This window comes from Acinonyx jubatus, chromosome D1 (genome assembly GCF_027475565.1).
Source record: "Acinonyx jubatus isolate Ajub_Pintada_27869175 chromosome D1, VMU_Ajub_asm_v1.0, whole genome shotgun sequence".
Classification (NCBI taxonomy): domain Eukaryota; kingdom Metazoa; phylum Chordata; class Mammalia; order Carnivora; family Felidae; genus Acinonyx; species Acinonyx jubatus.
In genome coordinates this window covers 55,694,635-55,717,329 of record NC_069390.1, presented here as the reverse complement: position 1 = coordinate 55,717,329, position 22,695 = coordinate 55,694,635, and the positions used below count along the sequence as shown (strand labels likewise).

The window sequence follows — 22,695 nt, the reverse complement described above, 5'->3', positions numbered from 1 at the left end:
CATGATCCCCAGTTTCCCTCCTGTCCTCACCTCACAGGAGACTCCTTCTCCCTCCCTTGCGGTAGAAAGCTCTTATCATGTGTGGGAGCTGAGGGCACCTCTGGCCACAGACTTTGTTGGGCTGTGTCACAGCAGTTTCGCCAGAGCAGGAAAGGGATTTTCCAGGGACTCAGCTCCAGGTCACAATGGCAGGGCTGAGGACCAGGAGCAGACAGGGAGGTGGAGATCTGGGCCCCATACTCACAATTCTGGTCCTTGGGGTGAGGGGTGGACTAAGGAAAGGTGAGACTCAGAACTTCCCTCAGCCCAGTGCCCCAGTCTGTCCTCTGGCTCCCAGGGCTGCCAAGATTCAGAGGGACAAGCCAGGAAAACTTTCAGATGAGGGTGGGGGCCCTGAAGGCCAAGGGCATTGGATATACCCGTACCTGATCCCTCAGCAATGCATCCCATCCTTTTAGGGACAGGTGAAGAAATTTAGGCCAGAGTCATACTTTGACCTTCCAGCAAGCAGAAAATGGGGTGCCGGGGTGGGGGTGGCAGGCAGTGCTGGAGAAGAGCTGTGCTTATTACCCCAGGGCCCAGCACCAAGGTGAGGGTTATCTCTTACCTGGCCTGGGAAGCCAGACCCAGCCTCAGTCTCCACAGCAAGAGGGCGTTTAGAGTCCCCAGTCCAGCCTTCCCCTGGAAAAGGAGGCTGGAGAGTAGGAGGGACCCAACTCCCACCCCATCTCTTGCTTTCTCATCATCTTGGTGTGTCATCCAAGTCCTGGGTGAAGTGGGGTTGGTTGGCTCAGGGGACAGCCAAGTTTGAGAAGCCAAACCTTGACATGCAGCTAAGAGTTGGCAAATAGGGACACCAAGTGGACCCTGGTAGTCCAAGGAACATTTCCTTGGGAGCACGGATGATGTCCACTAGGCCCCTACAATGAACAAACTGTTTGAGACTTTGGCAACCCATGGTGCTCCAGAAAATTCCTCCTGATGTACAGCCTGTCTCTTTTCCTCCTCTCTCCTAGAACAGGGAAAGCTTTGTTTCCTCGGCCCTAGGAAGTCCCCTCCCTTTCCTACACACCTCAGAAGCCTCAGAAAGAGAAACCTGTGCCCTGGAGAGGCAAGAAAGAGGCAGGGAGAAATCAAATCTCAAGGCATGTCTGCCCAGCTTCTCTGGGCAGGAGTTTTCTGTGCTGCTAACTGGGCCAAAGGTCCATGGCTTCTGCACAGGAGAAAGGCCTCTGCCCACAGACAAGATGGTGATCTCACTTTGTCATCCTGCTGTGGCCCCAGCCTTAGGGAGCCCTGGCCGGGTTGGGCAGGGGTCTGGAAGTAGGAGTAGTGGCACCTGTGGCCCCAGGGGAGCAGCAAGAGCAAACATGAGCTGGGCATTCTGGAGTCCCATCCTGACCAGCCGCCTTTATCCAGCAGGTCTGGGGCTCCCACAGGCTGTCCCTTTCCACACCTCCCCAGACTCCACCAAACATCAGTATCTGGTCTGGTTCTTCAGCCTCTCTTTGGGACTCTCCCATTAGCATTTAAACGTGTCCCCTTCTTCCACCTTTAAAAAATATACCAATACCCAGAGAGCCCAGAATTAAAAACCTTACCTCCCTGGGGCCTAAGTCCCCACCAGGTATCGCCTGTCACAATCTGGCTTCTGTGGGGAGCTCAATCCAATCAGACCTCGTCCTGTTCTCACCATGTCCACGAACCAAGGACTGCTGCAGTCCTGACCCTGTGGCAGCACCTGGCCTTGTGGACCATCCTGCCCCTCACTCCCTTTCCCTCACTTGCAGGACACTGCAGTCTCCTGGTCTCCTTCCCACCTCCTTGGCAGCGCCTCTGGGGCAGCCCAAGAGTCTGCCCTGAGCCCTCTCTCCTGGTCCAGTCCTGGTGCAAATGCCTACTTGAGTGCTTCTAAATATTCCTGTAGCCCAGGTCGGTCTCTCGACCACTTTAGGCCTTCACATTCCAGACGCCCAGGGGGCTGTATCACAGTTGTCTCCTGGGCTGCTCCTCCGGTTTCCCCACCCAGCTGGCCCTAATCTGTTGACCCACATCTTATTACCAAGTCCTAGCAATTCCATCTTAGGACTCTTAGATCCTGCCCCCACATCCTGGTTTCCACCACCTCTTGCCTGGACAGCTGCAACAGTTTCCATGCAGAATTCCTGCTCCACCCTCCACGCTGTGACCAAGAGCAAGCTGACCAGCTCCCCTTCCTAAATGCCTTAGAGGTTCCTTGGCATCTCTGGCAGAAGACTGATGGCTTCCAAAAGTACGTGTAGCTGTCTTCTGCCCACGCCCAATCCAGTCTCCACACCTGGCACCTTCAACTTCCAGCTTCTCCAGTTCCTCGTAGTTCCCCTGGGCCTTTGCACATGCTGTTCTCTCTCTGCAGACCACGTTTCCCTTTCCCACGTTCGCCAGCTCCCAACAGGTCAGTCTGACCCCATCCATCTCCCAGGCTCCACTTCCTCTAGAGCTGTGCTGTCCAAGATAGGAGCCACTAGCAGCATGTGGCTATCGAGCCCTTGAATATGCTAGTTCTTACTAAGATGTGCTTTAAGTGTAAAATACCAGATTTCAAAACAAAAAAATTAGTGGTTCATGCATAATTTTTATACTGACTTTATACTGAAATGAAAATAGTTATACTGGCTTAAATACATTATTGATACTAAGCTTATCTTTTTCTTCCTTTTAAAAATGCGGCTGTTAGAAAATTTTAAATTACATATGTGGTACATACTATATATATCTATTGGACAGCACTACCTCTAGGGGCTTCAGTGAGAACCTGATGAAGTGAGGGGCCTCCTCCAGCCCCACTTCACCCGCTGTCCCCATGCCTACCTGCCACAGAGCCAACACTGCGAGGGGAGGGATGGCCTGTCCCACACACAGTACCTGACACACAGCTATTTGGTGAATGGCCAGATGACCTGGGAAGAGACACAGGGAAAGAAGCTCCTCATGACACGACTTTCCCACCTTTTATTATCCAATAAATGGATGGGAATAGAGACAAAGACAGGACAACAGCAAAGTTTCAATAAATAAGAGAAACAGGGATGGCAGTGGGGCCCATGCCTGCACGACCCCACATAAATAACCAGGTTGCTGAGCCAGAGTGGACATAGGGACTGGGCTGGGCAGTCGCCCGCACTGCCCAGGCTGGAGGACAGACACCAACACCACAGGGACACACAAACCACTGAGGCCAGGGGCACCTTACCAGCCCCTCACCCACGCCTCTCCCCAAAAGCTCCTGAGATCTTGGGGTGGCTATGCAGGCTGGCACCTTGTACTACAGCCCTGCCCAAGACTGTGGTACCAATTTCAATAAAAACAGCAGGGTGGGGAGCAGATACATGCATTAAGCCCCTTCTTATAGACAGAGCCAGGGATGGGCCGCCCCATGGGGGCCTGAAGGCAGAGGCCTTAGAAGCCGCAAAAATGGGGCCAGATAAAGCTACTAATGGGAGGGGTGGCAAGGAGTCAGGCTCTCCCCTCACATGACCCGGGCCAGAACCTGCCAAGTAACTGGAGAAGCCCTGAGCCCTGAGATGCCTTTCTTTTCCCACTTGATGGTCAGAAGAATTATAACCAGGTGATGGCCAGGGACTTGCCCATGGTTAGAGCCTGGGAACTCAAGTCTCCAGCCCATGGCTTTTTGTTGCTCCTTCCCTTTACAGGGCCCACTAGAAGAGGCGGGAGAGGTCCGTACTAGGGCCCCGTACAGAGGCAAGGGCAGCTAATTACCAAGGTGTGGGGCCAGGAGCACCAGGCAGAGGGCCCCTCCCCACCAGGCCAAGGCCTTGCCACTTAGTGGTACAGAGGATCCTGCAGGGTCCCAGGGTCTGGCCAGGCTAGGGCACAGGGCATCCTTCAGAGAAAAAACTGGGTGGCAGGGACAGGGGAGGGGCTCTCAACCTGCTCCTGCACACAGCACCCGCCAGCTGGCCTGCCTCCTCACTGGGGCGGACGCTCCCACCTCCAGGCCTTGGCCTTTGCTGCTCTGTCTGCTGGGCCATTGCTTCTTGGTCCTCACACGCCCAGCTGCAGCTCTACCTCCTCCAGGAAGCCTTCGGAACCTCCCAGGGCAGGGCTGCCATGTTCTCAGATGAGATAGACCATCAGATGACCAGGTTGCTCTCATTTAGCCGGACCACATAGCGGTTCTCCTGGGAGACAAGGTGAGGGGTCAGAGTGGAGTCAGGGGCCTCTGTACTCCCTGCCCAGGGCCCCCTGGACCTCCACCCGCGCCCTATTTGCAGTCAGGGTCGGCCCAGGTGCCAACTGACACTTTCCCCTCTAGCCCTCACCTCAGCCTTGTTCTCTGCTGGGGGCTTCAGCCACTTAGTATGGCTTCCGCCATTTCCCAGCAGTGCCTGCTGCTCAGTGGGGAGGCCAGGTTGTGGGGAGCCAGGGAGAGCACCCCCTGAGGGCCCAGCCTCTGTGACAGTCTTCACTTCAGAGGCCGCTGAACTTGACCGTTGCTCAGGAATTCGGGCCACTCGGAACCTGTGGTGGTGGAGTGAGGAGTGGTGGTGTGATGATTCCATTAAAGACAGAACCACGGGTCTAGAAAGGGCAACACCCGCCAGGATCCCACACCAAGTTCATGGATCGGAGTCTGAGCCCTTCCTATGCCCTCCCACCCACAGATGAGCTCCCAACCACTCTCAACCCTAGGCTGTAGGTAAACAATCCTTTGGCCTGAGGGGCCCAAGGTGTGATGGAGGCCAGGAACCTGCCCTGGCGCCCAAGGGCTCGTGTGAGACACAGCATAGCTGGAAGACCTGACTTCTCTCTGACAACCCTCCTTCTGCCCAGAGAGGCATACTGAAGCCAGAGAGGGACCAGTCACCAAGCAGGATGTTTAGGGCTCAAATGGGGCCCTGTCTCTCCCACCCTGGCTGTAATGTCTCTCCCCGACCCTCCAGTATCTATGCCCACCTCACCTGCCCACAGACAAGATGGTGATCTCGCCCTGGCGTCCTGCCTTGGCCCCAGCCTTGGGTGCCCTGGCCGGGTTGGGCAGGAGTCTGGGAGTAGGAGTAGTGGCAGCTGCGGCCTCAGGGGACAGCAGCACCTCAGGCCACTTCTTCTGGCTGCAGCGGGAGCAGCAGGGGCCAGAGAGTGAAGCCAGGCCCTGCACGGTGTGGAGGTGATGACGATGTGGGCAGACGTGTGGTATGCTGGGGGGACCCGGCGGCAGCCTACAGCGGGCACAGGGGGAAGTGGTCACTAGGGCAGGCCAGCGCCAGCGGGTCCCAGGAGGTAATAAAGGGGAATCATGAACATGAAAGGGAACATACCCAAGTGGTGAATCCCCAAGGAGGCAGGCTGATTATCTGTGGGTTTGGATCGCCTGCCCACTCACCTGGGTACGGGCCTGTGGCTGGTCTGCACCAGCTGTTTGCTGTGATACTCCTTCAGCAGCTCCTCCAGGGCCGCGGCATTCTCTGTTGGGCAGCTGTGGTCAGAACCCAGCTCTGGGCCACAAAGGGGTGCTCCCCGTGCACCCACACCCCACCCCAGGCCTCGTGCCTTTTCCTCCACCCCTCAGCCACACTGATGAGAGAGGGCCAGGCTGGCCCCAGGTGTCTCGGTGGGAGGGGCGGAGCAGAGAGGAGACCATCCTCTCCCGGCATGGGGATGGGGTCAGACCTCCCCTCACCTTTCTTCTCGGTGATCAGGCGTACTAGGACCCCAATGGTGTCCTCATTGGCGTCCTCAGCCCGGTAGGCGGGGTTGATCCCTGTGGAAGAAAAGCAACAGCCATGGTCCTGGGGAAGTGGAGGGTTGATTGGGGGCGGGGGGGGGGGGGGGGGGGTGGGGGGAGGGGCGGGCGGCACTCCAGACTTGACTCCAGATTTAACAGCTATGCCAAGATGTGGCAGCAGAGGGCACCGCAGGCCTTCCTGTGAGTTGTGCTGCAAGCCTGGGTGTTGATGCAGTGGTGGCACTCCAGGCCTCAGCTTAGGCTCTACAAGCTCATTATCACTGCTCCCTGCAATTGGAGGGTGAGGGGGGCCACCCCTTCTGGGGCCTATCATCTCCCCTGCACAGCCTCAGGTAGCTGTGGGCTGTCTCCCTGCCCAGAACCCTGGACAGTTCTCGGGCACACTGCCATTCCGGGCTTATCACACTTCCCCACACACCACCCTGTCCATATGTCTAACTGAGGGCCCTCAGGGCCCAAACCTCAAGAGTGTGAGAATAGGCCACGTAATCAATCCTGGGCCAGTGGCAAACAGCTCCTAGGACTTGCACCCAGGCAGCAGCCAGCAGCTGAAGGAGAACCTAGGCTAGGAGAAAACAAGTGCAGTCCCAGACAAAATGGCCTGAGCTGCCATCTTCCTGCCTGCCTAAAGCCCCTGTGCACTTCCTGTCCCTGCCAGCCTGCAGCGTCAGGAGCTGGGAAGGGCTCTGGCCAGTCCCGGGCAGCCTGTGGCACAGGCATGGGAAGCACCGGTTCGATCTTAACTTGGCCGCAAGGCTCTGTGGGCAGTGTGTGTGCATGGGGGGCCCTGCCCTATTGGCCTTCAAGGGACGGTGCAGGGAAGAGAAAAGGGGCCCAGGACCCGGGGATGGGGGGAACACATCTCTCCCTCTGGTTCCAGGACTCCTAACTCAAACCATGGCCTGGAGCTGAAACCTGAGCCCCTCGTGGGGTCTGCCAAGGACAGCTGCCCTGCCAGCCACTCAGGTCAGAGGTCAACCTGAGAAGGCAGTCCGACCCTTGAACCATATACATACAACTGCAGTCCCCAAAGAGTTCAGATCCCTACAGCCAGACAGGGCCTCACCCAGGACCAGAATCCCACGGAAGCCACTTGCCCTCTGCTCTGCCCCCGTCACCACCTCAGGCCACTTCATCTTTCCTTCCACTCTGTCACTTCGCACGGTCTCCTCTGCAGCCGCACGCACACCTCCAGGAAGCCCTCCTGGTTAGCCCTCTGCAGGTCCCTCCCTGTCAGTCCCTCTAGGCCAACAGGTTCCCTTGCGCAGCCACCAGGCTGAGCTGGGCTGAGCTAGACCCTACCCTCTGGCCTCCCCACTCAAGACCCCAGGCTGAGCCTCACCGCTGCCTCCACCTCCAGGGCCGGGCCCAACCTCCTTGTGGGCTGTGCAGTGGTAGCCTTTCCGCTTGAGCAGGTTGCACACCAGGATGCCCAGCAGCCCCATGAGGCAGAAGACAGGCACGATGGCAATAACCGCATACTGGGCAGCTGTCTCCTCAGGGCCACCTGCCCGCGTGCCATTCCCAAGCTGCCGCGTATCCCCAGCGCTGCTGGCCCCTGCTGCCACCTCCACACCACGTCGGGCCCGTCGTCCCCGCTCTGAGCACCACAGAGGATGGAGGCATGGAGGAAAGATGGAGGCAGAGAGGCCCAGGGCCTGGGTTAAATGGGAGGGGGATGGGGGCACGAATGTGTCCAGAGCCGCCTACTGCCCACTCTCCACCGTGCTGGGGAGGCAAAGGCCAATTCACCCTACTTGTTCTTGGCCATCTTATCAGCCTGAGCAAGGCCTCCTCAGACCTCAGGACAGCCAGACCCTCAGCCCCCTGTCCACCCCTCATTCTGGGGTGAACACAGTACCTAAGCACATGCCTGGGCCCGTGGACACCGGACCCCACCCCCCACGACTGGCCGATGAATTAGTTTCCTCAGAGAGTGACTGACAACAGGCGAGAGGTGTGTGCGTGTGTGAGTGTGAGTGTGCGCTCACACGCATCTTCATGTGCCTCTCTTTGACGGGAGGAGGACAGGGGACAGGCAGGGTGTTAGCTCCTCAGGGCCTCAAGCCATGGCCGCCACCTGCCGGATGGGTCCTGCCACTCAGAAACGAGGAGAGCAGACACTGCCAGCGGAACAATTGAACACGTGTTGCCGGACGCCCTCTGGCTGCGCACCCTTCCCTGGGCTCAGGCAAGCTCACTGGACCCCCACCAGTCCTGCCCCCCATCTGTCACTCACCATAACAGCTGCGAGTACCCAGACGTGTCCAGGAGCACGGCTGACAGGAGACAAGGGGGACCCCTGAAGCGGCAAACCACCTGCAAAGAGAGAAGACATCACTAAGGCCTAAAAACTATCCTTAAGAGAGGCTCCTGCCAGGCACACTCACTGGTCCTGACCCCTCCCATTTCACAGATGGGAAGACAGGCCTGCTCAGGGGGTGGGTAAGGCTGGGACCCTAGGACCCAAAGTCCTGGTCACCTAGCCATGAGCCCTCAAGTCCCACCCCATGGCTCACCCAGGCTGGCAGTCTCCACATAGGGTGTCTCGAGTCGCTGTGCCTGCCTGGGCCTCCAGCCTCCCTCGAGGGCTGCAGCGAGCGTGGGGCTGGCACGGGCCAGGGCCCCATGAAGCAGAAAAAGTGCCGGGGGGACAGGACCTGCATAATGTGCCCTGCCCCAGGTCCTGTGGGAGGGAAAGGATGAGAACAAAGCTAGGAGCCAGGTCTGGGGAACCCGGCCCTGGCCCTCAACAGTCTTCCCAGGACAGGGCAGCTCACCAGGCTGGGCTCCTCCCCAGGTGGGCACCGCCAAAGGGTCCTTGATGTTGGAGTGGCCAGAGGCCAGCGCAGCAGCTGGAAGAACAGCAGGCAGGACACACTGAGAGCGGAAAGTGCTGGGATATGGCATCTCTGGGCCATCTATCCACCACCCACTTCCTAGTAGTGTCTCAGGAGTGGGGACCACTGACCACACAGGGCCAGCCCCCAGGTTTCAGGGACCTTCTCTAACCTCAATCCCTCATGTTCTGAGTAAAACCTGCCTGTCCCATACCTGGTACATCACCACTGCCTAGGTAGAAAGAAAACCACATCGGCTTCTGGAAAGTGGTGGAAAACCCCAGACGGAGCCAGATCACAATCTCAAGCCCTTGGGTCCCTGAGTCACATCCATTCCAGCTAATCAGGACGATAAAGAGGAAATGCTTCCGAATTCCTCTCTCAAGTTCTGTCTCCCTTCCTGTGGCTGTGGCCCCGCCACCACAGCTGGGCCTGTTGTTAACCAGGCCCTGTTCATCATCCCTGGGGCCAACCAAGTCTGCAGCCAGTGCTTCCTGTTCTGGGCCCTCAGCAGAGTGTTTGGGACAACTTCCTCCATGACCTCTCCACACAAGGCCGGCCAGCTCACACTCCTGCACCCACACGGGGCGGGATACACCTCAAGGAAGGGATCTCAACTGGCCTCCGCCAGCACATTCCACTGACAGCTCCCTCTGCACCTCACTCCAGGAATCAACTATCTGCCCTGAATCCCTCCTGCTGCGGGCAGATTCCCCCCACCCCCAAACCTGTCCTCCAATTTGGCCCAACTTGGGGTAACAAGCACAGAATAGAGCCAGCTGCCCTGGAGGGCAGAAGGAATGTCACACAGGAGGCTCTGGGACTCTCCCCAGGCCCCAGCCCTGGCTCCCAACATCTGCCAAGCCCTAGGAGGACTCCTGCACCAAGAGCCACACGGGCCAGGAGGTGTTTCCTAGGGTTGGACTGCCTCAATTTGCAAAGGAAGAGGTGTGTAACCAACCCTAGCATGGCAGCCGGCGTGGGGTTCCTGAACTCAGAAGGGCTGGGGTGCAGGGTTCAGTACTCCCAGGTCCCATCCCCAACTCACCACAAAAAGGCAGGACAGGGGCCAGTGTGGCAGGCTCAGCTTCATCCTCGGGCCCCAGGAGTCAACAGCCTACAACACACATGGAGGGAAGGCTCAGCAGGAGATGGGAAAAGGCAGGCAGCTGCTGTCCTCCCAGCACTGTTTCCAGGACAAGACTGGATGGGAATTTGCAAGGTATTGCTGGGCAGGCAACACTGGGGTGGTTTGGCCTACAATCACCGCACCTCTCCCTCCCCCCACAAACCTGGGTAGAGATGGGGGTGCCCTGTGTGGGGCTGGCCTCCCAGGGCAGCAAAGGAGGGGGACAGAGGGCTCTGCCAGGCTTGGGGGACTTCCCAGAGGAGGAAGGGCTTCCTTTCCCTTCCATAAATAGCCATGTGCATGGGGACATGGGCAGGGGGGGCCCTGGGAGGAAGGAAGTGTGCAGCAGCAGTCCTGGGGGTGGGGGCTGAGAGGGCCTGCAATCCCCCCATGCCCAGACTCTGCACCTCATTTCCAGCTCCCAGGCTCCTGCCACTTGGACCTCCTGTGGGCCCAGCCCCTTGGCTTCTCTGCCTTCACTCTTGCTGTTTCTGCTCCAAGGAAGGTACTTTCCCTCAGCCATCAAAGCCAAATACGAAGGCAGCTCTGTCCAGAAGCTTCTCGAGATTTCATTTTCCCCCCACAGCCGGGATCAAAGCGCCTGCATGTCTCCCTACTCACTGCCCCCCATCACAGTCCCAGTCCCACAAGTCCCACTCCCCAGTGGGCAGTCTTCTCCACCGAAGGATGTGGAAGGACATGTCCAACACTGGGAGGGGTCTGACTGCATCTCTGGGTCAAGAGCAGACCGCCTGCTGCCACAGCAACCAGTGTTCAGCCTTCTGTCCTCTCTCTCAGGCACCTACGACTGTGTGTTGGGCATTGCCCTTGGCGCAGGAAACAGAAGAAGACAGACACTGTCCCCATCCTCAGAGAGTTCACATCCCTGTTGACCATACCAATGGTCTACAGATGAACAGGGAAATGCCCCCCTGCCAGACAGTGGGAAGTGCCAACAAACCATGAGGCAGGGTGAGGGCGCCGCGTGGGATGGCTGCTGGCCTGAGGCTGAGCACCCAGGCTCCAAGCATGGGGTCCTCTGGAGAAAAGCCTCCAGCCAGTGGGCAGGTTGGAAGAGCAGGAAGAGGATTCAGTTTAGACAAATGGAACTGTGGCAAAACAAGAGAGTTCCATCACTTTTTGCCAGGAGACCTGGCTTCCAGCTCAGGAGGGTGAAGGAAGCTGGATTTGTCAGGCCTCAGCCACAGGCCATATAGCTTCTGACCCCCAAGGGGCAGCCAAGCCACTGGCCCAGGGCCCCCAGCAGATTGAGGGGACCCTACCGGGAGCCCCGTGCTGCCCGATACCAAGTCTGGTGGGAGAAGCAATACCTGCCATAAACCCCAGGTCATATGAGAACCCCTCGGGGGCACAGGTGGCCCGGCCTTCCCACGTGGAAAAGGAGCCAGAGGAAACTGATCCCCCTACACAGACCTCGGTGGCAGCAGCCAGGGGTTCGAATTACATCACAAGGCATGGGGAGGGGCGGCAGGCACAACATCCTCGGGACTCTCCAAGTCACTCTTGGCCCAAGGCCAGCTAAGGGGAAAACCTAGGACAGGAGGTCGGGCCACAGCATAAAGGCTACACCCTGGTTGTCTGTTCCCAACAGGTAGCATACTCAGACCCATTCCCCCACTTGTCCCCTCCTCTAATTTGGTCACAAGTCTTCCTTTCCAGTTTCTGGCCCAAAGTGTCCCTTCCCCTGCCCAGGCCGAGCTCCCACTCAAGCCCTGCCCCCCCATGAAGATCCTTCTTCATAGGATCTAACCCACGGACTTGACCACAAGCCCCAAGGCCTCAGGCTGACCCCACAGGGGCTGGACCAGGGGTGAAAAGAGGCACAACAGCCACAGAAGAGAGGACCCCAGTCCCACTCCTGGCCCTGACTGGCACCTGCTGGGTAACCTGAGCCCACAGTGAGGGGCTGTACAGCTGCTCACCTCCAGGCCGATGGGGAACCGTGATCTTGAGACTTCCAGGAGGAAAGTCTTCCAGGGGTCCAAAGGCCCAAACTCAAAGCCAGCAAGGGCCCACTCAGGCATATTCACAGACACTCGCCGCCTAGCGCCCTGACGCCTTCTAATTACGTGCCTTCTAATTACCCCAAACTGGTACTTACTCCAGTCTGGCCGCCGGAGTCTGCTTACAGCTGCACTCCCAGCCCCCTCACTCAGCTAGATTGAGCCCCCGATGAACCTGTCCGGTCAGGCGGCCCATGGTAGGCCACCCAGAACCCCCTCCGTGTACACACAGGGCAGCACCTGCCGCTCTGACCTGCCCCTCGGCACCCCCTGTCCCACCAGGACTCCAGCATCTCTAAGCCTGGAGTCCTGAAATCTTGACTGAAAAGCAAGTTCAGATCAAAGCCCCTCGGCTGGCTGAGTGTCCGTGAAGGCTCCATCCCCACCTCTCTGCCTAGTCCTAAGGCCAGGAAGTCAGTGACCTTCCAAGGCCTCCAGAGAGCCTCCTGGAAGAAGGCTGTCAAGGTAGCTGAGCAGACCCAGGCCCACAGCAGGGAGCCTCCTCTCAGGGCCCAGTGCTCCAGACAGAGGAGAAACACCCAACAGGGCCCCAGGGGCAGAGGAAGTAAGCCTAGAGGCCACTCCTCCCAGAAATCTAACCTGGGCCTGTCCCCATTGCCACCAACTCCCTGTGGGACCGGAGCCCCTGCTACACCTTGCTGGGTCTCAGTATCTTCATCTGCAAGATGGGGATATTTGTCTCCCAGGGCAAGAGCATGATTAGGTTTAAATGAGGTAACAAGCCTAAGGAAGGTCTTGTGATTTCCTCCCCATCACTCCCTTCTTTCCCTCTGCACCTTGGCTCAGGTTTGTAATTAAGTATTTGTTTGCTTACTTGTTCAGCGCTGCTCCCCCTACCCCACCCCGACAGCAGCAAGGGCAGGGATGTCTGTCTCATTCACCACAAAGCCCTCCCCCAGCAGTGTCTGGAGCGGGAGGCCTCCACAAAACAGGTTGAGGGGGAGCAAGCTTCCTAACATGCAACCCACCCCCATCTCCAAAAATGCCCAAACAATTAGAACCAGAAATTCCCTGGAAGAAAACCAACTAACCAGGGCAGCGGAGCCCCAGGGACATGCAGCCCTGGAGGCCTCAGAGAAAGAGGAAGCTGTGACACCACCCAGGTCTCCACAGCTTCCCCTTTCCCAGAACTGAAGCTTTGTAGGGTCATGAGGCCCCAGCCTGGGGCCCTCCTCTCCACTTACTCACTCTCCAACCTCAACCTGGCCTCCTACTGAAGCTCCACTGAATCTCCAAGGGCCCTTGCCCTTGGCCTCCAGTTCAGCCCCACCTGCAGCCTAGGCATCCTTACACTGGGATCTGGCCCCTGCCCCTTCCCCCAACCATTCTGAGCTTCTTTCACTCCCCTACACTTGCCTCTCCTACCCAGAAACCCTTCCCATCACCTGGCCAATACCTACTCTTCCTTCAGAGCTCAGCTCAAGGCCCCTCACCTCCTCCTGGAAGCCCCCCACCGCTACCTTCCCTTACATAGTCATCATCCACATGTAACCTACCCGGCCCCTTCCCCACAACCTGTGTGCCCAGTGCGCAGCACAGGGCCAGAGCCCTGGTAAGTGGGTAGATATATGCTGAACTGGGGATGGGATGGGTTTGAAGGAGGGGGCAGGGATCAGGAGAGCACCTAGGTTCTGTCAAGGCTGGGTGGGCCAGAAACCAGGATCTCCGTTAAGGAGCCCAGAGTCTGGGTTAGGCAGGAGGGGAGTGGGGGGAAGAGTTGAAATTGGATCTGAACCCCTGGGCTAACTTGGGGAGAATCAGTCTGCCTTGCTCTGCTCCTCAACTGGCTCTGTGGCTGTGGACACCCCTGCTCCCGTCAAGACAGAGGGCTGCTGTGAGGCTAAGAGAATTCACCTTAAATATGCAGCACAAGGCCTGGCACACAGAATGAGCCCTCAGTAAGCATTCGCCATGCCTCCGTTTCCCCATGTATAAATTATGGAGCAGGGAATGACACACACTTGACAAGCAGTTGTGAGGTACAAAAGAGATTCTTCTCTATTTATGCTTGGCCCAGAGCCTGTACACAGGAGGTGCTGAATTAGCCATGGTGAGGCTCTGGGAGGTAGGGGGTATAAGAAGGGAGAGAGGTCTGGAAAGATAGGTGGGCAGAGCCCAGGTCACACCAAGACTTGGATGCAAACTGAGAAGCCTGCACTGCCTTAAGGGCCTGTGGGAGACTTGAAGGGTTAGTGGGCGGAGGAGAGGTATGGAACAATTTGCCTCTCAGAGGGCTTCCTGGGCTGCCTGCCAAGAAGGCTGGACTGGGGAGACAGAGGTGAGAGGCAGGTCCCCACCTGGAGCAGAGGGTGGGAGGCAGGTACTTGTGTTTCCCAGCGGTGGCTCTAGGGCCTATGGACCTCCCTGCAGCCTTCAGAGGCTAGAGCTGCCGGGAAACACAGCTGGGCACAGGCCTTCCTTGACCACTCGAGGCGGCAAGACAAAGGCCGCCCATCAATAGTTAGAAATCCAGGTTAGTGAGGAACCCAGTGGTTCCCTGGCAACTGGGGCTGAAGTAGGGCAGTGTCCACAGTGGGTGGCGGTGAAGGCAGCTAGGCATGCCTCCTTTCCATCCTCCACCCTCACGGGGAAGCCAACTGGCCCTCATTCCCTCGGGCCAGGCCCTCAGTTGCCCCTACTCCTTAGGAGTATCCCTGTTTCATACAGGAGCACTGATGCATAGGGGCACTTGTACCCCAATGTTTATAGCAGCACTTTCAACAATAGCCAAATTATGGAAAGAGCCTAAATGTCCATCAACTGATGAATGGATAAAGAAATTGTGGTTTATATACACAATGGAGTACTACGTGGCAATGAGAAAGAATGAAATCTGGCCCTTTGTAGCAACATGGATGGAACTGGAGAGTGTGATGCTAAATGAAATAAGCCATACAGAGAAAGACAGATACCATATGTGTTCACTCTTATGTGGATCCTGAGAAACTTAACAGAAACCCATGGGGGAGGAGCAGAGCAAGGCAGACTGATTCTCCCCAAGTTAGCCCAGGGGTTCAGATCCAATTTCAACTCTTCCCCCCACTCCCCTCCTGCCTAACCCAGACTCTGGGCTCCTTAACAGAAACTTAACAGAAAAAAAAAAGAGGTTAGAGTGGGAGAGAGCCAAAGCATAAGAGACTGTTAAAAACTGAGAACAAACTGAGGGTTGATGGGGGGTGGGAGGGAGGGGAGGGTGGGTGATGGGTATTGAGGAGGGCACCTTTTGGGATGAGCACTGGGTGTTGTATGGAAACCAATTTGACAATAAATTTCACATATTAAAAAATAAATAAATAAATAAATAAATAAATAAATAAATAAATAAATAAAAAGACACAGACTGAAAATAAAATGATGTATCAACCAAAGAAAGACAAAATGGCACTGTAGCACATAAAACAACATTGAAGCAAATAGCATTTAGTAGAAAAAAGAACATTACTTTAAATACATATGCTATTTATAAAAGATTAAAAAAAAAAGGAGTATCCCTGTTTCACACCTGGGTAAACTGAGGCCACGGGAGATCACTTGAATGGGTCACACAGCCAGTGTGTGGTGATGCAGGGGCCCAGGTCTGTCTGATTCTGCCTCCTACCTCACTCCTGACCCCTCTTAATCCTAGAGCCTAGTTTAGGGTCCAGCATATAGCAGATAGTCTCTGAGTGTTTACCAACCAGATGGCAGAGGCTAGGGAGGTAGTGGCATACAGAAGTGGCTCACTGAGAGGCTATTACAAAGCATCCAAGCAGGCCCCAGGGAAGGAGGTACTGCCCCCATTCCTGGGGGTCTCTGGGGTTTGCCTCCACCTACACTAACTTGCATATTGCCCTGTGTACCAGCTCCTGTGGGAAAAGGCAGTGGCACCTTTGAGAAGCAGGAAGCCCGGGGAAGGCTGGGAATTCCCAGGGGGTTGAAGAGCAAGTCCCAGGGTGGAGCCCAGCTCCTCAGGCTGCTGACAGGCTGAGGCCTAGAGTTGTACAGAGGCTATGTCAGGGCCACTCAGTGGGAAGGGCACCCCCGTTCCCAGCCCAGCCTTGGGCAGCCTTGGTCTCCCAGGCACAACCCTTGGGTAAGGACTCCATGCATGTGAACCCCAAATCCCACACCAGGGCACACCAGACAGCAGCTGCTCCCTGGCCCACCCCGGGGGCTGGGCATGGTTCTGCCCCTCAGACCTCCAGGCTGCCCCCAGGCCTGCACTTCAGAGGCTCAGGGAAGTGATGGGGGCAGGTGGGGCTGAGGGAGCTAATTGGCCCTTGAGGCTAAGAAAAGGGCTGAGGTGGCCAGACTGGGCCAGCCCCGCTCCTCCCAGTCTGGTGCAGTTCAGCTGCAAACCCGATCCCTTACCTGAGCTGAGTCTGAGGCTAGGGGAGGGGGGCACTAAATCAGAAAGTCATCTCTGGGGCAGAGCTGGGCCTCCCCAAACCCCCTAAGCACTTACTGTGTGCCTCAATCCCATCCCAGGCCTCAAAGATGGCGTCCCAGGCTTCACAGATGAGAAAACTGAGGCTCAGAGAGACTAAGGAGTACCCTGTAACAAGTCGGTCTCAAAGGAGACAGGGTTAACCCACCCAGTGGTGAGGACAGGCAGCCCTTGTCCTTGCCACCCCAGGCCTGGCACTTCTGCTCCTATAGGCCCTCTCCAGCCTGACACCCAACCACTTAGCACCCTGGGCTTCCTGCAGGGAGCCCGAGCCAGCCCTGGGCCATCTCCCTGGCCCCAAGGCAGGATGGCAATGGCCCACTCACTCATGCTACTGCTACTTCTTCCTCTGAGAAGCCACCTTTGCCGCCAACCCCAGCTGCACATTCGGTACCAATCACGGTACCGTGCTCAATCACAGTCTGCTCAGCACAGGCCCCCCGTCACCCTGACCTGGGCAAGGCTTCACAAGAGACTGAGGGCAGACCACAGGCCCAGCCTGCCCTGTCCTCAGACTCCTCTAGACCTGAGGTGCGGGGGAAAAGAACCCTCTCCCCAGCAATTCTAGGTCAGGCCCCAACCCATGGAGACAGAGGACTGGGGTCAGCACAAGGCAGGAGGTTGGGTTCCAGAACAGTTACTCCTGGTTCAAGCTGTTTGTCACTTAGTGACTTTGTGACCTTGGGCAAAATACTTACCCTCCCTGAGCTTTAGGGGTCTCCTCTGCAAACAAGGGCTCTGGTTCCTGTCTCTGGGGATGCTGCAGGGATAAGTGGAGCCACTGTAAACAGGGCTGACCAGGGCCTGGCCTGACCAAACCTCTCCTGAGGATCAGTTCTCACCACAACCCACAAGGGCCAGAGGAGGAGCCAGGCTCAGAATTAAGCAGCATCCAGCCAAGGTCATCTAGTGGCTCTGGAGCAAGCAAGGGTGCTTTGGGGAACCAAGCATCAGTCCCAGCAGCATGGACAAAGGAGCCTTGGCCTCCCAGGGAAGCCCGTGGGTGCCCATTTCCCAGCTGCTATACCAGGCCTGTATCCACCTGCTCCCATGCCAGCTAAAGCCACAATCAGGAAGGTGGAAGGGTGCTGAGCAGTCAGGACCCAGCCCCACAACCCCAAGCTTCAGTTTCCTCCTCTGTAATTTGGGATAGTTGTGTTTCTTCAGCTGACCTCTTGGTGTGGCTGGAGGATCCAGAGTCCACAGGAGAACAGTGGCTCTTCTTACAATCAGGCTTCAGCCTAGGTGCCACCTCCTGCAGGAAGCCTTCCCAGCCTCCCTGTCTGGGTGGACCCTCCCCTCTCCTGACCCCTTCAGTCACCTGTGATCTCCCTGGAGGGAAGGAGGGAGGGAGGGAAGGCAGGCAGGCAAGCAGGCAGGCTGGTGGGCACATAGGGGCACCAGGCCACTCCCTGAGCTCATTGCTCCTTCTCACAGTGACTACAATATGCAGATCCAAGTTTAGATCCCTCCTTCCTTCTCTCCACCCACACACTCAGACCCCGCTTCTAACTGGCTGCAGAGGCCCCTCCATCCCTCTCTCTGTGCCAAGTAGCCAGGGCACACACTCACAGCCACATGGGCAGTTTATTTATAGAGCTCTCATCTTTCCCAGGATGGCTTTCCAGGCAAACAGACCTGGGTTAAGATCCCAGTTACACTAGGGTCTTGCAAGTCCCTTCCCCTCTCGGGGCCCTCTTTTCCCTACCTATACCTAGAAGAGACTGCTGACCCTCAGGGCATAAAGCTAAAGATGTGAGAGCCTTGGGGTCCTAATCCCAGGGCTGAGCACACAGTAGGGATGCAGCCCTGGGTCCCTCCTGTCCTCCTTGCAACCCCAGCCCCAGCCAGTGGCACTAGGGCCAGGCCCAGGCACCCAGGGCCTCCGCAAAGAATGGGTACTGAGCTCTGCCAGAGACCTGGTCCCAGCAACACTCAATCCTGAGTGGGGGTGGGGCCAGATGGGCCCCACTGGCTGACCTCAGGCAAAACCCCGCCCTCTCTGGTGCACCCCTCCCACCCACCAGCAGAAGGGCCAGCCCCGTAACAAAGGGGGTCTGGCCTTATCCAGCCAGGCCAGGTGCTGAACAGCCCCACTACTTCCTCCTCCCAGTGCAGGTAGCCAGCATGATCTTTCTGTGGAAACGGATGCCAGACAACCCTTGCCTCCACTTGGGAGACAGGGCTGGGTAAGAGCTTGGGCACCAGACTCCAGCACCACGGTTGTGTGACTCAAACTACGACTGGTCCCTTCTGCCCTTTGAGTTTCAGCTCCCCAGTAAGCAGCCTGGGAAGGAATAAGATCCTCTGTCAGTACTGTTGAGACCTGAGCCCAGGGCCTGGCAAACAGCAGGGAATGTGCTGGCCCTGAATGAGAGCCTTGTCTGGGGAGGGCCCAGACACCAGATGTTCCCCTTCAAAAAGGATGGTCATGGGTCTTCACCTCTAAGCCCCCCAGCACACAATAGGCCCTCAGCCTACAGTGGCTGTCGTTCCTCAGGAAGAGGCCTGGCCGGCACCGATATGGCACCAATATGGCAAGACAGGGCAGGCTGCTGACCAGGCCTGCCCTTCCCAACTGGGTATGTAGTGCCCATGAGTGTCCCACACCTGTGCCCATTCCCAAAGGTGAGGGGGCGGGAGGGGGGGACACCTGACAGGTGGACCACAACAATGGAGAGGGGCTAACATTGAGCTGGGAGGGCTTCCTGGGTGAGGGGAAGTTGTACCCTGAATGGCCAGGAGGGTTCCAGAAAGGGGAGACAGCAAGAGCAAAGGCAGACTCGAACCAAGGCACACGGCAGGGAGAGATGAAGGTGAAGACGTAAAGTTCAGAAGGTCTTCGAAGGAAAAGTGCTGATGCTCAGATGAGGAGTCTGGACTATGTTATGCAGGCAAAAAAAGTAAGTTGCCTTAGGGAGGATGTTCTGACAGTGCGTGGAAGAACTGGAAATGGAGGCAGAGAGGCCAGTACGGGAGTCTGGGGCAGGACAGCAAGGCCAGAGTGGAACAACAGAGGGAGGCCTGATTTTGTGAAGGTGTGTCTGGAGCCTGCTTCCAGTCTTGGGCCACGTCCAGTCTGCCGGGGAACATGTGGCAGGACAGAAGGAAGAAAGGTACCCTGTTTGGAGGGTGAGAGCCAGAATACCAGGTTTCTGGACGCCTTGGGTAAGTCCCAGCACTTCTCAAACCTCAGTCTCTCCCTCTGTAAAATGAGGCTGACTCTATGAGCAGGCGTGGAGTGATGACTGCCCCTCAACGTCTCCCCTCCTTGGCCAAACACAGGTACCTCCCTCCAGCAGCTATCGCATCAGTCCCAACTGGGACCATATGTGGAAACCCACCCTGGCCCCACTGTCATTCTGGGAGGTCCAAGTTCCCAGAAAGCTTTAGCCTGGGCAGGGCACAGGGTAGGACTGGGAGGGCCTCCACCAGGGCTAGGATGAGAAGAGGAGGCTATCCCTTCCCCTCTTCCTCCCTCCCGCCCTGGGCCCAGAGCTATTTCCCTGTTTGCTGGGGATAGAAATAACTCAGGCTCAGCCCCAGGAGACCAAGACAGCTATTCTGATCAGCCCCAAGAAGCACAGCCCCAGTCATTCCAGGGAGGACCAAAAGACACCCTGACCCCCCAGCAACAGCCCTCGACCCAGCGGCAGCAGTGGTCAGAACCTGCGAGGCCTCTGGGAAGAATGGGGAGACTGAAGGACCGAGAGGGTGGAGCAACCCCAGGTCACCCCCAGCCTGCCCCCACACCACAGCTTGTGGGTAGATTTGGGAAAATACGCCCAGAGCAACTCTAAATAGTGAAACAGAGCCTCTCCGGTATGGTGAAGGTCAGCTGGGACTCTCAGTTATCCTTGCCACCCCTGGAGCCTGGGCTGTGCTGCTGACTCCTGACACTTTTTGTAGCTGTGTGGATGCTCCCAAAGCCAGTTGCAGACTCTAAAAGGCAAGAGACAGGCCTCTCTGGTGACCTCCCGCTAGGGGTGAGAGCTGGGGGAAGGGAAGAGGAGGAACAGGAAGACCACATAACTTACCCACCCACACAGACACGTGTACAAATACACACTACACTCAGAACTCACAAAGGCACACTCTGGCAAGGCCATGCTTGCCAGTCCGGGTTTGAGAGAGGGAAGCCTACATAAGCCATGAACAGAGATATTCGAAAGATAGGTGGCCCTCTCCAAGCATCTCACAGGGTTTCAGAGGCAGAAGACCTGAATTCCAGTCCTGGCAGTGTCCGGACTCAGCATGACCTTGGCCAAGTCACTTTGCTTCTCTGAGCCTCAGTTTCCTTCTCTGAAAAATAGTCCTATCTCAGAACCACTGCAAGGATTCAACAAGAGTACACCACAAAGTGTTCAGCATAGCACCTGGTACTGTCCCCCTGCCCTCAGCCCCAACACAGAATGCGACCAACATTTTCAGAGCAGGACAGAACTTCCAGATCCTTTAGCAGATACCTCCTCACCCCTCCTGGTCTAGAGAGCCCAATTTCCATTCTGCCCTGCATGGACCCAACAGACCCTCTTGTGGGGGTGGGGGCCTCAGAGGGTAGCCCAGATGGTGCTTCAGCTCTCCAGATCAGAGACCACTCGTGGGGAACAACTCCATGCCCCCTCTCCCCCAACAAAGGGAAATGAAGGAGACCGGGGCCACAGAGGTCAATGTCTATGGATCGGAATTCTGGGCTTTGTCAGAGAAGCTGTACTTCCATCCCTGTCGCCAGCAGCCCCTGGGCCATTGTGTCCCCAGCAGCCAACCTGCCCCCACCCCCCACTGCAGTCTTTCTGCCTGGGGGGAGGGAGGGGAGAACAGAGGCGGTTGACCCAAAAACAATAGAGGATCCCAAAGTGATGATTCACAGTCCATTCACAGCCCAACACCTCAGTGTGCAGAAAGGGAGACTGAGGCCCAGTGGGGGCAGGGTCTGAGAGGAAGATAGGCCCAGTGAGAATACAGGTTACTGGGGACAAAGCTTTGCCAGGCATCTGGGACCTCAGTGTGTGAGTGTGTTTGGGAGGTGGAGCCTGAGGCTACCTCAGGGCCCCTCAGCTGCTGCCAGAAGTGTCAGTCATCTCAGCAGATGTCACCCAGACTTGGCCTCCTCTCCCCCTGCCAGAGTAAGTCACTCAGGGTCCTCCCGGCTGACTAAATTGAGATGTTGAGAGGTACCCTCTTAGGGACAGCTCTGGAGCCGCCCCTGGCCTCCCCTCCTCCCCTTCCCTCTTTGTACGGCAGGTGGTTGAGGTCCCTCCTCTTTCTGCCTCTTACTCATTCTCCTGAGGCTTGGGCACACGCGCGCGCGCGCGCGCGCACACACACACTACTTGGCCCCACGAGCACACTACGGCCCCAGTGATTTGGAGGTTGGTTCTCCAAATCAGTTAGGGTTCCTCTCTGTTTCACACTCACATTAGAGAGTCACTCTGGCCCTGCCCTGGTCTCGTTCCAGGCCACATACACTCTCAGTGACCCCAGTGACCGGGGTCTCACAGTAAGCTGGGGTCACGGTCACCCGCAAGGACCTGGGGTCTCTCTCACACAATCACACGCACTCACTCGGCCTGTCAGAGATACACAGAGCCCCTCTGTGTCTCCCGCTTGGTCCCGGCGTCACTGCCCAGTGTCCCGGCCACACGTTCTCCCGGGCTGGGCCGCCTCACGCGCCGTGTCACCCACAGTCACGGGCTGACACCGTTCAGAGCTCCCCCCCGTCCGGCCGCCCCGCGCCGCAGCCGTCCCGTCCCGCACCCGTTCCTGGTCTCGGTCCAAGTTTCCCAGGCCGGGGGCGTCTCCGGGGCCCGCCGACTCCTCAAACTGCAAGTCCCGCGGCTGCTTGGCCCCCGCGCACGGCCGGGCCTGGAGTCGCGGCTAGAGGACGCGCAGCTCCCGGGGCAGGGGGCTCAGAGAGCGGCAGGGACCTGTGCGCGGAAGACGCCGGGACAGGACGCGGGGGAGGGGGGTGCGCAGAGCCGGGCTGCGGCATCCGCCGCCCCGGCCAACTTCCTCAGAGACTCGGGGAGGCAGGGGGGCGCCACTCGGGTCCGCACCACTCTGGCCCCGGCGGCGGGAAGCAGACCCCGGGCTGAGGCCCCACGTGCCCTCCTTACCTGACCGCCCCGCAGCAGCTCCAGCAGCTCAACCCCTCGGCAGACTGGCAGGCCGGGCCCCGGCTCCGCGAGCGCACCGGCGGCCGCGCAGGCTGCGCGCCTTTTGAATGAATCGCCGGCCGGGCCGGGAAGGTGCGCAGCCCCGCCTCCGCGCGTCACGGTCTCCGGCCCCGCCCCCTACGTCAGAGCCCGGGCTCGAGCCCCCAGGTCCCCACCCCCTTGAGGCCGCGTAGGGCCTTGCGTTCTCCCTTCCGGCCGCGCCGCTCTGTTTCGCCATCTCTCGCGCCCCCCGGGAACTGCAGGGGGCTGCGAGGGAAGAGGCTTCTTGGATGCACCTCTCCTGGACTCCAAACCAAGAAAGAAGGGGTTGCGCGATGCAACACAGTCTGGAGA

General features: G+C 57.8%; 1 protein-coding gene across 1 annotated transcript; it reads right to left on the bottom strand.

Annotated features, from left to right (window-relative positions):
- Positions 1–2,971: 2,971 nt before the first annotated feature.
- On the bottom strand, positions 2,972–22,594 carry RELT (RELT TNF receptor). The gene is given in 12 exon segments (XM_027039785.2): positions 2,972–4,181; positions 4,323–4,521; positions 4,962–5,219; positions 5,384–5,465; positions 5,681–5,761; positions 7,089–7,346; positions 7,986–8,065; positions 8,266–8,432; positions 8,527–8,601; positions 9,635–9,703; positions 22,303–22,362; positions 22,364–22,594. Coding segments are annotated over 12 exon segments (1,593 nt in total). The 5' UTR covers positions 22,580–22,594; the 3' UTR covers positions 2,972–4,133.
- Between the last annotated feature and the right edge of the window lie 101 nt (positions 22,595–22,695).